Here is a 17001-nt window from a genome sequence, read left to right on the forward strand (position 1 = left end):
AGATGTCAAATAATTGAATAATAATCACATCATAAAATACACGATTCTTACTCGTATCCTATTATTACTTACCTTTGATAAGTCACGATAATTACTGGGTAAACTGAGATCCAGCTCCTTCGTCTCGTAGTTTGTCAACACCCAAGGGAAAACCGGATATTGGTTCAAGTCATTATACGTTCGACCTGAAAGGTAATTTACATTTAATTACTTCAATTCGTTTTGCTATGACACATTTATCACTTCCGTTTGCCTTTACTTTATTACTCCCCGTATAGTTTCGATTTTTACTAACGAAAAAAGTTGAAAAATTTAATTTTCTGATAAATATTATTATTTACAAGAAGAAACTAATAAGTCAGTGGAATTTAAATTAACATATATTTTGTTCAGATATACTAATCTATTCGACGTAGGAATATTTTATATGCAAATGTTCATAGCATATGAAAAAATTCAATTAACATCATAATGAACGAATTGTCTCTGATTGGCTTACAATATTGCTTGGATACTTAAACCATTCCCGACCCCTTCCAACGAAAGAACATAATGACGAGCAAGAATATGGTGACGAAAGTCTATTCGAATATCGTTTTACGATGCATCCACGTATCAGCGAGTAGTTAGTCGCATGGGACACACTCGTCCCACTCTCGGAGAGCAAGTATCCTCGGTTGAATTGGGTACCAAAAATAAACGAGTGGTTTATTCCTTCCTTTTAATACGTATAATCACCGGCCTAATTTTTTTTTCTCCCGACCCAGCCACGGTCACTTTTCTTTCCAACGCCACCCTCGCCGAGAGGAGAAAGAAAGAAAATGTAACGTGGTTCGCATCTTCCGATTCTATTTTTACGAAATACGCGCCGCGGTTCAAAGCAGTGGAAAGGGAGGTGTTCCGTTTAGTAAGCGTATAACTCAGAGCGTGACGGCTAATCGTTCCTGAAATTGTCACTTCTGGAGGTCTCACTCTTCCACCCCCTACCCCTTGAAATCCCATTCCGAGATGCATTAGTGACGGCAGCACGGCTGCAAGCCTGACTTCGTCTAATCTCCTCCCCTGTCGCTAATTAAAACCCGTCAGCGAGTTTGTCAGCCAGCGTACCCCTCGCGCCGGGTCGTTTACGGGCGCCGTTTAATTCGTCCTACTTCGTTCTACTTGGTTTCCCGATTCGTCCACGCACGTCAACCAAAGTGTCTTCTTTATCGAGTTGATTGTTACCACTTTAAATTTCATTTAATCAAGTGCTTAAGAAATTAAGCGACAACGAGGGTTTTGAAATCTGAGATTTTACCAATTGTAATTTATCTTTAATAAAATAAAATTGATTTTCTGTTTGATATTGCTAATGCTATTTTAAAAACTCGCTTCAAAAACTAAGAATAATCAAAAGAAGCCGAAAAGTCCGTAGACTAGACCCGAAAAAAATTCACCGAATATTCGATTCGTTCGTGAAGGAGAATACAAAAAACAGAGAAGAAAGGAAAGAAGGACTCGGCGGCGAAATGGCGGCGCACAAGCCCCGTCGTAGCTACAATGCGTCGTAAATCGTGATGCTGCACGACCGACGGTCGGACGTAAATAATAGTAAGGCCGCGTTATGCATCAAAGTGATTATTAATGGTAGCGTCCCGGTGAGTGAGCGTTCACGAAACGTTTCTCGACAGTGGAATGCCCGCGACACACTCGTCCCTCGTGTCTCCACCTCCGCAAACTCTCTTCAGCCCAACACTCACCCTTACTTTTGTACCTAACCCACCTCTCTTCCATGGTGCAACGTTATAATAAGTGCTGGCCGCGACGAGAGGCTCGTTTTTAACTCGCCACTCGGCAAGATTTAAAAGGGCGCGATCCTGGGGAAGAAAAATCGACAGGAAATGCAGGGAGATGCTTACAACTTCGCGACTAAGTTGCAACACATGGTGATTCGTTAAGTAATTTTAGTGCTACGATTTTCTTCAATTCATTCTTTAATTTTCTAGAGCAAATAACATTTTTAGAATCTATTGGGATGAATTTTTAACAAAAAATCAACATTTTAACGAGCATAATATATGGAAAAACTGAAAGTGTAAGCATCCTGTCTGAAACTCCTATCACGTTCGATGCGAAATATAAACGATACTCTCCTAAGTACCTATTGTTCGATCGCGAAAGTAACGATCGAGGCGAAGAAACACCATAGTCAATAATTCACGATCCTCTTGTTCGTAATATCATTCCGAGACCCGCGATTTATCCTCTTGCGTCAATTATTAAAATACTATTCAGACGAGTTCAATTATATTAAAGGAAGCTTTCCTCTTATCGATTGTAGAAAAAGGAAAAGGACGAGATACCGGTGGCGGTGTACGAAAGATACACCCACGCGAACATACACGACGAACACGGAGCCCATCGTATTTAAAACGGCCCTACTGTCATTAATTTTTAATAAACCGATGCAACCGAGAAAATAAACAACGAAGAGGATCCGCATGCACGAGCCCGGATGCGAGACCGGTTCGTTTTCGTAACGTGTTCTCCCGCCGGGCTTTGCCCAATTGCACTCTGCGCTACCCACGCCCTTCGCCCCCTCTCATCCCCCTGCACCTCCTCGATGGACTATTTATTCGCGCAATTAATATATAACGCTCGTAAATACACGACCACCCTACAGCATCTCGCGGTGTTCTCGTCGATGTAGGAATAATTACGCGTCCGCGATCATCCTCGTCATTAAGGCCGCGTGGGTAGTCGTAAATTCTATCCTTACATAATTCCCGAACTCCCACGATCATCTTTTTTTTTACGATCATAATTTAACTGAACCATTTATTAGATTTCTACACGTAGGGCTTTCATTCTTTATTTTTTAAATACACGTATTTTCAGTTGAATTGTTCTATCGTTAACTAACCCTCGCTATTTGTCGAAACGGCTGATCAGCGGTGATCCGGTAAAAAACATAAAAGATAAAAAAAGATGAGGGTTCTCGGTTCTCGAGTTTCATGATTTGGCCCGCGACGTTCGCTCGCGAGCCAACAAAAGGGAGGCCGATATTAAACCGAAGGAGAAACAAAGGCGCGGCTTCCCATTCGGCTTGGTAACGTGGGGAAGCAGAGAACACCAGTCCCTCGAGAGAGGATTACCAGGGCCCACGAGCTAGGGATTACTCGTATGGGGTGGCTAACGGAACACGGAGCTGATTGAGAACATCCCTAATACGCCGCGACAGATTCCATCCGCCCGTGTGCAGCCATAGACGTTCGTCCCTTTTCTATCTCCTTCTTTCACCGACTTGTTCCCTTGATCCGTCTCGTTCGAGGCTACGGCGAAATCGAGAGACGATCGACCCGTCCGCAGACGTCGCATTTTCTTTCCGCAACCGGTAAGCCGATATGATTTTTTAGCCTAGCATCATCCCCCTTTTATTACCGTTGCTGTTAGCCTCACCGTAAGAAAGAGATTTTCTGCGGCAAACCCTAACCAATCGCGATAGAACGGCTGACAGAAGGTTGATAGAATTCGAGGTACTTGAATTAATTTTAATTTTGTTCAATAGAAATCTTAAGAATGGATATAATACTTACCAGCGATTGTGTTTAAGAACATGAGGTACTCAAAGTTGGATATTTCTCTTCGCTGCCATTTTTGCGTCATGTTCGAGCTTCTCATTAATTGACGAGGCGACATCATCGACGCTCTCCTGCAAGAACGGTGCTATTTTTAATTTTTCATACAAAAAAGATAATCGTAGGTTTCTGATATACGAAGAATTCTTGATAGGTAAATTACTGGGAATTATGCACGATCTATTTACGTGTTAATTATTTTGATTAGTGTCTAGGCAGATTTAAAACCGGTGTAATTACTTATTAATGATTCCAACACTGATACCTGACACATATGAGCAATTGATACCAATCTAACCAGTTTACGCTGTCAAAGACGTATCGACTGTTTAAATATACAATTACTATTGACGAAGACGTGATATTAATTTGCAGAATCATCGGAAGAAATATTTTAACGCTTAGACTACCGTGCAAGATGATATTTGATAAGAACTTCAATCATATTTTTACATTCCATTTCTGTCTTCGCTTTGTTAATCAATTTCTCGTTAATGGTCCGTATCGATCTTGATATCAAAGCAATACGAGTTTGAGATAGCAGGAAATAATTTCCTTGCAAAATTAATGACGTTAGTCTCGATTCGCGAAAGCTGTTATATCAAAACGAAAGTTGGGGCTCTGAGTTCGCACCGTAAAGTTCAGCGAGCGGTTTTATGAACGCGAAGATCGTTGATTTAGGATTTATACGAGAGACTTTAATGGACGGTGGACGACATTAAAGGAGGGAAGCATGCAAACACGGCCGGATATATAAATTCCATGGTTACGTGTATCTTCAACAAATCTTACGGAACTATGAAAATCTTTCACGCGATTCTAAGGGAAAGAAAAGAGACATATATTTTCGTGCAATTTCATTGCCTGGACGAAAGTTGAAGTCTGAAGAAAAATAATTGGATCGTATCAATCAGGTTGATGTCACGGATCAGTAATTGGCAATCATTTTAATTAATCGACCGAACCACGAAAGCCTCGAAATTGACCGTTTTCTCGACTTATTTTATAGAGTGAAATATATTATTTTATAACATGCTTAATTAAAATATTTGCAACTATGTAATTTATATTAGAACTTCTAATATCAAAGTTAATCTTGCGTCACTGAACGAATAGCCCTAGAATTCTCGTTCGTGTCATGAATTGGTGAACACCAATCGTTTTACCTGATCAATTAAATTGTGAAAGTCACAGAACTACTAAAATTTTCCTCGCGTTTATATATTATGGAGCTAGACAAGTTTTCTAAGAAGTTTAATAAATATCAAACATTCATAAAACCTGAAATATAATTTTTGTTTCAATAAATTATCAAATTCTCTATGAACTTCCTACGTCCTGGATAGGCTATTCGTACCGCGAGTTTTCCGATAAACTTGAAAGCAAGTCGCATTTATTTTTCCCGCGACAGGAGCGTGGGTACGAAGCGTCACGACGCGGATGCACGTTTTATATACCGGCGGATTATTTTTGTTGGTCAGGAATCTCTCTCGGATCAGACGTCGAGAGTTAGCCTCCGTATATTTATGGCCGGCGTATCCTTCTCGCCGACTCTCTTGTATAAGAGCAGTTTAATGGATGGATCGAAGCGTGGATACCCGCGAACCTCTGTTCTCGCCGCTTGTCCTCCTCGAGACGCGGGAGTATTGGTATGTATCTAGAAAGGATCCCTTCTCTTCGACGCTGACGCAAAGACGCGGATCTTCAAGATCGATTCCATCGGATTTCAACGATTTTGTAATTAAAACGTTCTGACCGATGATACGCTTGGAGAAGAAAAACCAGAAATCGACAGATCCATCAAATACATTCCCCGCGACCCCATGAAATTCTCTCTATCGTTCGATACGTTCAATCGTTCGGTCGAAGCAAGAAAGCTTTAGATGCGTCCCTGATCGCGAGCAGAATTTTAAGAAAAGGGGACAAAGAAAGAGCGGAATGCGACGAGCGTGTTTCCACGGCGAGCCACGTCCAACAGATCTGTAGATCCAGATGTCGGTAATAGGGTTGCTGGATCGGGGCCCTTACCTAGTCTGCTGGATCCCGTATTTGATGCCAACGCCGACCCGCGGTAGCGCCTTGATCACCTTTTTCACCGTCGCCTGGTCCGGGAACGCGAACAGGATCGAGGCTGTGGACAAAAAGGCGTTAAAGCGCGGATTATAAGCGAACCCAATCTCGACGAAAGGGTCGCGTGTGTCAATCATTCGGAAAGAATGACAGGCAAGGACGCGTTTCTTACTCGCATCGTCAGTTTAACCCGTTCCTCTGCTAGCTGATGAGAAATCATTCAGGAAGCTAGCGAGAACGATTGGCTTCTCTGAATTAGTCGAATGATCCATGGCTGAGTTTATTACCGACGACTTTTTTCTGACAAGGAACCGCGAGTGATGATTTCAATTGTTTCAGTTAATTTATACTCTATCCTGTTATAAATGTGCACATTAAATTCATGGTATTTTTGCTCGATTAAGAGAAATGATTCATTGAAAGGAATTTCAATGTTAAGCATGCTTGGTAAATAGATTTCGAAGGTAGTTAAACGTGGAAATATGAAATGAGGGTACGGGAGGGACTTAATTTCATGGCTCTAATAGCATCGTCCACGTCGGTGAAGCTCCCTCGAGAGTTCAAAGGGTAGCGTGCACAGAAACAGTTACCATAAATACCGACGAGTAATTTATGTAACTCCGAATACAGGGCCAAAATATACGAATCGGTCTTAATCAAGGAAGAAGGGAAATAAAAGACAGACGATCGAAGGCTGACGCCGAAAATCCTTAAAAATTCACCAATTAAGTAACAGTTCTTTTTAAAAAAAGAGAAGGCTTAAAATTTCTTAATATTTCCATCACTTTATCCGGTCATTGTATCTTACAACATCGTAAAGTGTCGGAAAAAGAACTGCTACCGTTGTATTCGTTTCAGAATGTAAAATTCTTCCGAATCACAGATAAAGAAGCATCTCGTAAAAATTCGTGAAAGTTACAACGGTGTAAGACGACTCGCTCGTATTTTTTTCTCGTTCGAGGATTTATTGCAAGGAAAGCGGGATCCTTCTCGTCGTGTCTCTCTCGATTAACGAACGTTTCCAGTAATTTTTTAATGAACGACGAAGGTACCTCGCTGCGGTTGACATTCCGCCGCTTCCACGGCGATCATCGAAAACTCGAGGGATCAGATTAGAATCAGAGAACCCACCGAGAAATTTATCTGCGGCCAACGAAGAAATAATCAGCAGGATTGCTGCCCCTCTCACAGGTATACGCAGCTACACAAGAACATTCGAACAGCAATATACGTTCACGATTAAAATAAATTTTATTTTATTTTTTTCTTTTTTCATCACGAAAATATTCCGTGTTTTACGCCCTTTGGACAAATTGATGAATATCATTTTTGCACTTTGATTCTGTTCGATTTAACAAGGGAAGTTTTATAGAATATCAAGTTAAAGAGTACGTTGAAACAATGATTTATCATTCGTTGAACGACGTGTCAAAAGACAACAGGTGAGATTGAAATCGAGCGATAAATCGGTAGAAAAACGAAATACCGTAACGCGACGTAGATATTTATTGCGTAAAAAGCAAAGAGGGTAGCACACCTCGCGGCGAGCTCAGCATTCCGTCTCCATTTTGCCGGATTAGATCACGCCGTGTGAAATAACGCAGAAAGGCACGGGCGAACGAGCAAGAAACGGAATGCGCGTCCTTCCTTTCGGTGGAAAGGACCCTGCCGCCGTTCCTTTGAAAACGAACCAAACAAATCGCACACGACTTACTTCTGCTGGCTAGGAAGATCTCGATGGCGACGTTCTGGAGCAAATACCGTCGCGAGAATATCGCTCGCACCTCCGAGAAGTACCATTTTCCGTGCAGATGGTCGCAGTATTTCAGCACCTGAAATCAAAACGGAAAATCGACATCGTTAAAAGGAATCGTGAAACTGAATTTCTTTTTTAATTACCAGCCACCGGTAATCGCCATGGCAGTTAACGTGTTAATTAGGTAATGCCAGTCAGAGTTTCGATTATACTACTTAATACCATTTCCGTACTCAACACCCCATTGAAAATCTTGAAAATCTAATTTGTAGAGTGATTCTGAAACACCTCATCGAGAATCCTGATAAGTCAGCTGAAAGTATGCTCTTGAATCATCGAATCTCTATCATCCAGTGTTCGGAACGTTTCGAAGGATAGAAAAAGCAGATGAAAGGAGTCGAAGGTAACCGGAAGCAATAGGGAACCTCTATCAAGGAAAGGTCCGAGGAACATCGAAGAAGGACGAGGTAAGGGTGCGATCGCATGGCTGACCGTAAGTATGCAACCTGGATCCAGTGAAGTGTGATGTGATATAGTGAGACCAGTGCCGGTTGCAAGATGGCCGTCATGGTAGGAGGAGCCTCCTGCTGAGCCGGGAATCGATCCCAGGACTTCGCGGACTTGCGCTCTAGAACGAGTCCGTGAACAACTCGTAGGCGAAAAGAGGGAGGGCAGGAAAAAGGACGAGGCAAAGGACAAGACACAAAGAAGGATCCAGGAAAGGGAGAGGAAGAGGGGAACCCAATTTACCGTCCTCCATCTAACAGGCCTTTCAATTTTTCCCTCTTTAATGAGCGGCCGCCGTCGCGATGTCCTTACGCGCGGCAAATGAAATTATCCTCGATATAATCCGCTGGAACGAGCAGATCCGCGTTTAACCTCTCGTCGTTGGAAACGCCGACGAGATCGTATCTGTCGTTGCTTCGACACTCGTCGAATTCCTTGTTCACGATGCTAATGGGAGCTTAGATCTGTTGCTCCGAGCATGGGTGAAACAGAGAGACACCAAAATTGATGCTCAGGGGTTGAAGACGGTGATAATGGGCACACCTTTGATTTTTGACTTGTTCGGTAAAGAGGAATGTCGACAGAGGTATCGAGAATAAGGCAGCGTGATAGATTCCCAGTCCAAGGCTGATTAATTGGCTGTATCCACTGTCGCTTTAATTTGAATGTTTTAGACTTTAGAAGAATTGTAAATGAGAATGATGAGAATGAATTATGAAATAGAATGAGAATGAAAGAGAATTGTTTTCTTAATTAAGAAAATTAAGATGTAAGATGCGGCGTTGAAAAGTAGGAATAGAGATGTTAAAAATAAAGGAAATATTAGAAATTCATGAACACTGGGTGAAAGTATCGACGAGGGCTCCCTAAGTCATCGGAAATCAAGTAAACACAGGAGATGACATTAGGGTGGCGAAGTGCAACGCACGCACATCGAAATCTAATTACGAACATATAAGCTGTTCTGACCCTCTGGGGACAATAAATGTCGCGTCAACTCCGAAAGATTAAGTAAAACGCGTGTTGTTTGCGTTAATAAATTGTCGAAGAAATTGTTTTTAATTTTGTCATCAAAGAATAGTGAAAATTCGACGAATACAATAATGAAGATAATTATTAATACAATATTGAAAATGCTAACTATTGTAAATTTTATCTATGAAAATGTCCAGCGGTAATGTTACAGCCGATTCCATGCGCGAGATTGCGAGAGAGGAGTCGGGGGGGTGGTTGCACAGAGCCAACCCCTAGGCGCGATTGCGCAAGCTCTCTGCAAACACTGCTTAAAACTGATAACAGCCACACCGTGATATCGAATTCATTACTCGGATGAATCTCGATGTAGATACAACATGTATCGAGTATTTTATCTACAGAAAACTTCTAAAATTTGGACCCCAAAAAAGAAATGAGTCGTTGAAACAACGAAATCACCCCTGTTTCCGACGTGTCACTCGGGAGCGGCACTATTCTCTCGCGACTAATATGTTTACACGTTCGATGAACCGTCGAGAGTGTAGCTTGCTGGACGGGAGCGTGGTTAAAAAGAGCTGCAACACCGGTGGAGTGTCAAGTGGTACACGATTAGTGTTCCCCATGCGGTGTTCATCTCCACGAGATCGAGCGAGCGGAACCTCGCTGAGCTTCCACCACGACAATAGGCATCGTGATGTAACAACATGTGTCGCGTTCACAAGGCCCCCTTGCTGGTTGCCTCTACATACACCATAGGGCACCGTAGAATGGGGACCACTTAGCAGCCCGCCGGCGGTATACAACAAACAGATTAAGCAGCGGACAATAATAGACCCCCTGCTCGCTTTGCACGACTGGACGTCTACCAGCACCCTCTCGATTCTTCTTCTAAGTGCGAACCACTCGAAATCACGATAGCTTGTTGGTACAGCAAGCATTGCTTTGCTGTTTTATCCGAGTCGGCATACCGAACGTTGTAAGTGGCTCGATCATTAATTACCCGTGATCATTTGTACCCACTGGGGAGAAGAATCGAACCCCACTGAAAATTTCTTGCTGATGCGATCATGATATTTTCATGGAAATTCAATTTAGAATATTGCTGGTCATTTTATCTGTGCAGGTTTAGGTAGAAATTGATGATGGATATAATTTAATCAAATTTGAAGCAGGGAAACGAGAATTAAAATAACATAGTAAAAATGTAACAGTAGCAAGCTAAGAGCATCGAGCTTCAAAAATCGTGTCTCCAGCTCGCTACATCGACCCTCCTTTCGTGAACGCGCAGGCCGATGGGTCGAAAACATTCGAGACCCATCAAGACGATCCGCAGCGACAATGAATTATGCGTGCCACGTGCGTGTTCTCATACCTTTATTGCCACACCTCACACGAGATAACGCATACGAGAAACTCCCGAAGACGTAACTGGTACAGCCAACCCTAACTTCCTGTTATATCAATTACAAATGAAAAATTAGTAACTGTGCAGAGTACATTAAACAAAACTCTCAAAGATAATGCTATTAACAATCTCTCGTTAATTACAAGAAGAAAAAAAAAAACGAAGAGAATTTTTAACGCTATTAAAACGTTCGTAAATTGGTCTTTAACGATCCTCGAAGAGCCTTATTATCGCATGTCTTACCATGCGTGGATATTTCTACTGCGCCAGTAGAAACAATTAATACTTATCGAACGTCGCATCATGGTTGCTTCGAGTTCATGAAAATCGTTTATAAATTTTTCTTTTCTGGCTAGTATCGTATACGACGCAGAATTTTCTTCGTCCGTGTCGAATTGTAAGATTCGATGCGTATTTCTCGTGTCATTAAACAAGGAAACCGTGAAATACGTACTGCACCGTGGCAGTGTCTAGTTTTGCCGGCTGCCAGAGCTCAACGACTGAGCCTAGGATTATTCAGGGATTACACGAGGATGTTCATTCGAGCTGATTTACAAGGCCGACTCGATCTGCCGTCTTCATCGGCTCGGTTGCCTGTCTGAGAGGGTCCTCGTCGTTTTTCGCTCGAAAACATTACACAATGAGCAGGACGCAATAGCTGCTCTTATACCTGCCGCTGTGTAAAACGAGCTCTCGAGGAATGTTTTGGCAAAATCTATTTTACCTAGGACTGCTCTTTTTCAACGGACATGGAGGTCTGATCGGCCTATTAGATATACTCGACTGAACTTAAACGCGGTAGAAACGTTCCTTGATACTTTTCTGAACCATGAAAATATTTTACAGACCGAGTTTTAATTGCACATCGACATTTTTTTAAAGTTGATCTCTGGATCTGAATAATTTATTTGAGTTTCCTATACGCACCATATAATTTGCATACACTTTGTATATTTTGATATGCTATAAATGCATAAATATTCGCAGTTTATTTATAAGCTATCAGTAAGTAGTTTCTAATCGTATCTATATTAACTGCAATACCCTTGCATAATTTATTAATTTCCTGTACGTGTTGAACTTTAATTATACAGAACTTGATAATTATTTCGTACCAAGATACAAAGTTAAACTAAAACACCTTCAAGAAGTTATTTAATATCGTCTTATTTTGTCGATAGTTTGCGCGATGCTTCCGGTCGAACGAGAAACTCACCCCTCTTCGCTCACCCTTCGCCTTTCCAAATGAAAGATGGTCTCACAGAGGCGTCATTTCGAAACTGAACCCCGGCTACATCTCGTGGGTGTACAAATAATTCAGATGATAAACGAATTAAGTCGAAATGGGATGATGAAAGGCACGTTTAGGGCACAACGAGACCCCGGGTTTGTGCATTAACGCGAGGGTTGATGTAGCAGAACGTTTGACCCCTCGTCTCTTACGCGAAAACACTGACACAGAGAGGAACGAAGAAGAGTAGAGACGAAGAGAGAGAAGCACGTGCTCGACTCATGAATCAAGTCGTATTAGTGAGAGCATAGCGAGCCTGCTGGGCACCGATCTACTACTCCAACTTCAAGTAGATTGGATTTCTGGACTTTATTCAATTATACGGGAACGAGGCGAACGAAACGAATAGAAGCGCGTCGTTGAGGGTGTTCTGCAAATAATACGAGATACTCTCTACTATACTTGTTTTATTTCAAATCGTAACCATTGAGAACGCATCATTATGTAAATTGAAATATTTTTAATTTAATAAATGCCTATTGCACCTTAATTGTATATTTGCATCTGCAGAAAATCAAGATCTACTTCTGCAAACACCAATAGAAAGCAATCTTTTCATCAAAGTTGAACACAAAAACCGTGTATCAAATGAAATATTGAATATTTTTCAAAATAATAAAAGGGTTAAACAGATCTAAAGCAAGAAAAGGAGGGCCGTTTATCGTCACAGAGAGGTTGTAATCTCTGGAATCTTATGGGGCATTCGGTGTATGGGATATCTTGGTGGGTTATCGATGTTTTCAGGCACTGGTATTGTACGCACCGCAGGTTTTTACGATCGGGACATAAAAGGGAGCTCGGAAATGGTGTATCTCCCGATGATTGCTCGCTATTTTTCGCCGTGAACATCTGCCATCGCTAGCTAAGCTGCGGAGGCTGTTTTTCATTCGTGAACAAAGAGGAAAACGTCTCGACACGCTCGCTAACGGCGAGTTTCTGTTTCTTATTCGAACGTCGAATATTCAAATGACGCTCGCGATGGAATTATCGAGTCGAACGATCGTGCATGGAATCCCCATGCGACCCCATCAGCCGAACAATGCGTTCTCGAGAGGCTTGTTTTCGCCCTAAGAATTCATTCGCAGGAGAATCGATGGCTCGATAATAAGTCACGCGTTGATGTCTCTAACAAAACAAAGGAAACATTCAAAAGAAAAAATTATTACTTTCCTTGTATTGTTCATCGAAATTAACACCAACTGTGTACCTAACAAATTCTTTCACGAACTTTAAAAAAAAAGATTCCAGGCTAAAATTCCATAAAGTTAATTCGTGAAACTAACATATCATTCTTAAAATATGAACATTTAAAGTTTATAAATCTCCACCCCTATCGACGTAACTTGTTACCCCATGATGTTTTGCATTGTTTTCCAAAAGTTTTACGCCTGTCCATTCCAAATCGAGTACCAGCCTCCGCTTACACACGATAACCCACAGTTTAACAGCGATGCGAACCGCGTAAATTTTCCTTGCGTACGGAATGAAAAATTCGGCGGATCGAAGGGGTGAGAAGCAGGGGGTGATGGTAGCGCGCGACGAATAACCGCGACCGAACGGCGAGAAAGCCGAGTCAGGAGAGGAGGAACGGAAGGTGGAGGCGTGGCGAGAACGCGCACGCTCCACGTGACCGCGTCGTTCCGGAAGGCGGGACCGTGGAAGCCGGCACACAACTACAAGGGCAGCGGTACGAGCCGGTGGTCATCGGTGCTCTCTCTGTCGTCGCGCGCGCGGAACACCTCGAGAGTCGCGCTTGTTCCACGTACAACACCTGCCGTTCACGATTGCTCGTTCGTACACGCCGGTGTCCGTTCATCCGTGACTGCTTTCTCGAAAGTGTCCGCCGCTGGTTCGCGCGCGAATCGCCGTCGTTCCCTGATCGCCGATCCTAACGAGGGACCATCGATCGATCAGACTTTCGGGACAAGCGAAGACAAAACCCGGAGGACCATGGATGGGAAGAGCGCGTTGATCGGGTTGACACTCGTTCACGCGATAGAATGAGACTGATCGAGCAAAGAGAAAGCAGGAAGTACCATCGTTATCGGTCACAGTTCGACGCGGCAACATGCTGCTGCCGCAGGACATGATGGCAGCCCAGTCGAAGATGCTCTACCAGATGAACAAGTACTACGGTGAACGAGTGCAAGCTCGTATGGGTCAAGTACAAAAGACCATCAGGGAAGTGTGCAAGGTGGTACAGGACGTGCTTAAGGAGGTGGAGGTTCAAGAGCCTCGGTTTATCTCGTCGTTGACCGAGTGCAACGGCCGCTACGAGGGCCTCGAGGTGATCTCGCCAGGTGAATTCGAGGTGGTCCTCTACCTGAATCAGATGGGAGTGTTCAACTTCGTCGACGACGGCACCCTGCCGGGTTGCGCCGTTCTGAAGCTCAGCGACGGACGCAAGAGGTCCATGTCGCTTTGGGTCGAATTCATCACCGCCTCCGGTTACCTGTCCGCCAGGAAGATCCGATCGAGATTTCAGACCCTGGTGGCGCAAGCCTGCGACAAGTGCGCATACAGGGACTCGGTGAAGATGATAGCCGACACCACCGAGGTCAAGCTACGAATCAGGGAGAGATACGTGGTGCAAATTACGCCAGCGTTCAAGTGTTCGGGCGTGTGGCCCAGATCGGCGGCCCATTGGCCGATTCCACATATACCATGGCCACATCCAAACCTGGTGGCCGAGGTCAAAACGGAAGGATTTGATTTGTTATCCAAGGAGAGCGTGGCTCTTCAGGGTAAACAATCCGCGATGGAAGGCGACGCTTGGGTCTTGTCTTTCACAGAGGCAGAGACGAGACTGCTTCAAGGCGGTTGTCGCAGACGATGCTTGAGCATATTGAAAACTCTGAGGGACAGACACCTCGATCTTCCCGGAAATCCGGTGACCAGCTATCACATGAAAACCTTGTTACTCTACGAATGCGAGAAGCATCCCCTGGAGACCGAATGGGACGAAGGATGCTTAGCTGACCGTATTAACGGTATTTTCCTGCAGCTGATATCCTGTCTTCAATGTCGAAGATGTCCCCATTATTTCCTACCCAATTTGGATCTGTTCAAAGGGAAATCACCGAGTGGTCTAGAAAATGCCGCGAAACAAGTGTGGAGACTCACCAGAGAGTTGTTGACCAACAGCCGTGCTCTAGAAAAGCTTTAGCGGGATTTCTTTAGAGAGAAAGGGAAAGGTGAAGCGAGAGTATCGCGTCGAAGGATTCGGTGACTCGCAGGAATCACGATTTTTGGAATATCGCGACGGTTCTTTGCCCGCTTTTTACCCTCGCTTTCCAATTTGAAAAGTCTACTTTCACTCGTTACTTTTCTTAGCGTACGCTTCAACATATCGGGATATGGGAATGGTTTAACGAACCTCGTAAAGCATAATTGTATACGATTGTTCTCCTTTTTCTGAAAAATCAGACTTTCATTATTGGTGCAACGCCTGGTTCCAGTGCAATCTCGTATTATCAATGTTTTATTTCTCGCGAAAATAATTGTTGCTAGGTTTTATTTTAGTTTTATGCCGATCACTGTTTCGTTAAAATGGAGAACGTTAAATTTTCTGCAATTTGGATAGATCGTTATTCGACGCGTCCACCGAATCACTAAGGATGTGCACTTTTGAAAATATTCTTACGTGTTTTTTATACAACTAAAAAGCTTTCGCCTGAAGCGGAATCTCGTGCTTACTAACGCAAATTAGACGGTGTTCACGCACCGAGTTACCTGTAATTAAGCGTTAAAATATATGAACGGTTAATTAACTACTTCGTTAGCTGCTCTTACCCATCTAATGGCTCATGTGAATCGTCGTGTGATACGTTGTCGTTAATTAATCTAATGTTTATAATCGGTCAGCGACCAGCTATCGACGGTAGTCCGACTACGTATTGTTGTATGTACATACTTTTTTACATTATTTAAACGATATTTATTTTTACTCGAATCGCTGTTCGAACACACTATGTAAATAATTAATAAATGCATCTCATCCCATACTAAATGCTCGTTGCTTATTCACGACCCTTTATAACATCAAGAAGTCACTATCCGATGCAATTAAACCTTTATTAAATACATTTTTACACCATTCAATTAGCCTATCTGTAAAATAACCATAACTCATATAAATTTTAATGATAATTGAATCATAAATATCCAACGTTTCCTTTCTCCCCCTATGTACAATTCTTTTCCAGGAATTTAATTCTCCAATATTTTGAATAGCACATTTTTAGTGTGAGATTTAATTGAAACAAGTGATAGGTCGTAAATTTTCCCGGGAATGTTATTTTCCGTCAGTCGCTTTGCCGACAGCTTTCTTCCGCGATAGTCTGTATTCAAATAATTTGTATGTCATGAACGGTAACAAGAAATTCTTCAAAGTCAATTAAATTCGGCCGATCTGGTCGGACAAGAATATAAAATCATTGGAGCATAATTATTATCTACGATATTAACACTTGTGCACGCGTTAGTAGGAGATTGAAACGCCTCGTCAGGGGCATCGCTACCGAGTTTCATGGCCACTATACGCCTACGGGGCACGGACGTGTCCCTTATCTTAATTCTCCCTTGAAATTTCCGCCCTTATCTTTTCACCGCAATGACATTCATTAGCCGGTGCCACTCAGTTTCTACAGGGCACCGCGTGGCCCGCGCGATCGTTCGGAAATTTACGTTATTATTATTGCCCCGTAAAACAAAGTGAGAGGAAAACGTTTCCACGGCGAACGCGCGCGCTAGCGTCCAGTCACACTTTACGCGCGCCGTATCGCGCACTTCCTTCGCGATTTACAAGCCTTAATGGGTAGAGTTATCGTTGCCGTCGTTAAATGTAGATTTTTATACTTTTTCCATCGCGTCCGGCCCTCAATAAAATGGCTGTAAATAAAACGTCCCCTGAACACAAGTTCTCTGATAATTTAACATTTTATTCTCGTCATATCAAGCGCAAATTTCTTACTTTAGTCATGCAGGAATTCGACTTGCGTTTCTTCAACTTTTCGTCGAGAACACAGGCAGAACATGTTTCTTATTCGATGTTTTGATCGACCCAAGAGTGTTTAACGACAATGAAGAAGAACGGCGAACGAAGTTGAAAAAGAGGCTTTAAATCGGAGGAGGATCGAGTTTGGAGGTACCCAAGCGTGATCCCTGTGGATCACGAAGCCTCCACCATGACGAAAATTTCGGGGCTTACTCGAAGGGGTTGCGGAGGAATGGCCGAGTCCCGTGTGCCCGCGGACAGGAAATAAAACGAGTCGAATCTGCATAATTCATGGGGTAAGAGGGGTTCGCGTTTGGGGTTAGCCGCCGTGCTACCTTCGTCCTTCAATGTTCGTGTAACGTATAGGTAGAACGGGTCGCGCGG

The 17001-nt window shown here is 43.0% G+C and overlaps 2 protein-coding genes across 17 annotated transcripts in view; one reads left to right on the forward strand and one right to left on the reverse strand.

Annotated features, from left to right (window-relative positions):
• The window catches only part of rg (A kinase anchor protein rugose), a 236647-nt gene that overhangs the window by 9666 nt on the left and 209980 nt on the right, over nt 1-17001 (reverse strand). For all 16 annotated transcript variants that reach the window (XM_076690719.1, XM_076690717.1, XM_076690716.1 and 13 more), the window contains 4 exons: nt 7402-7519; nt 5646-5748; nt 3576-3691; nt 73-185 (listed from right to left, as the gene is read on the reverse strand). In XM_076690719.1, the coding sequence (XP_076546834.1) occupies nt 73-185; nt 3576-3691; nt 5646-5748; nt 7402-7519 (450 nt within the window). The remainder of the gene's footprint in view (nt 1-72; nt 186-3575; nt 3692-5645; nt 5749-7401; nt 7520-17001) is intronic.
• On the forward strand, nt 13307-17001 carry LOC117611714 (protein mab-21). The gene has a single exon (XM_034339862.2). It carries the CDS (start codon nt 13690-13692, stop codon nt 14785-14787), a length of 1098 nt encoding a protein of 365 aa, XP_034195753.1. The 5' UTR covers nt 13307-13689; the 3' UTR covers nt 14788-17001.

This window comes from Osmia lignaria, chromosome 10 (assembly GCF_051020975.1).
Source record: "Osmia lignaria lignaria isolate PbOS001 chromosome 10, iyOsmLign1, whole genome shotgun sequence".
Taxonomy (NCBI): domain Eukaryota; kingdom Metazoa; phylum Arthropoda; class Insecta; order Hymenoptera; family Megachilidae; genus Osmia; species Osmia lignaria.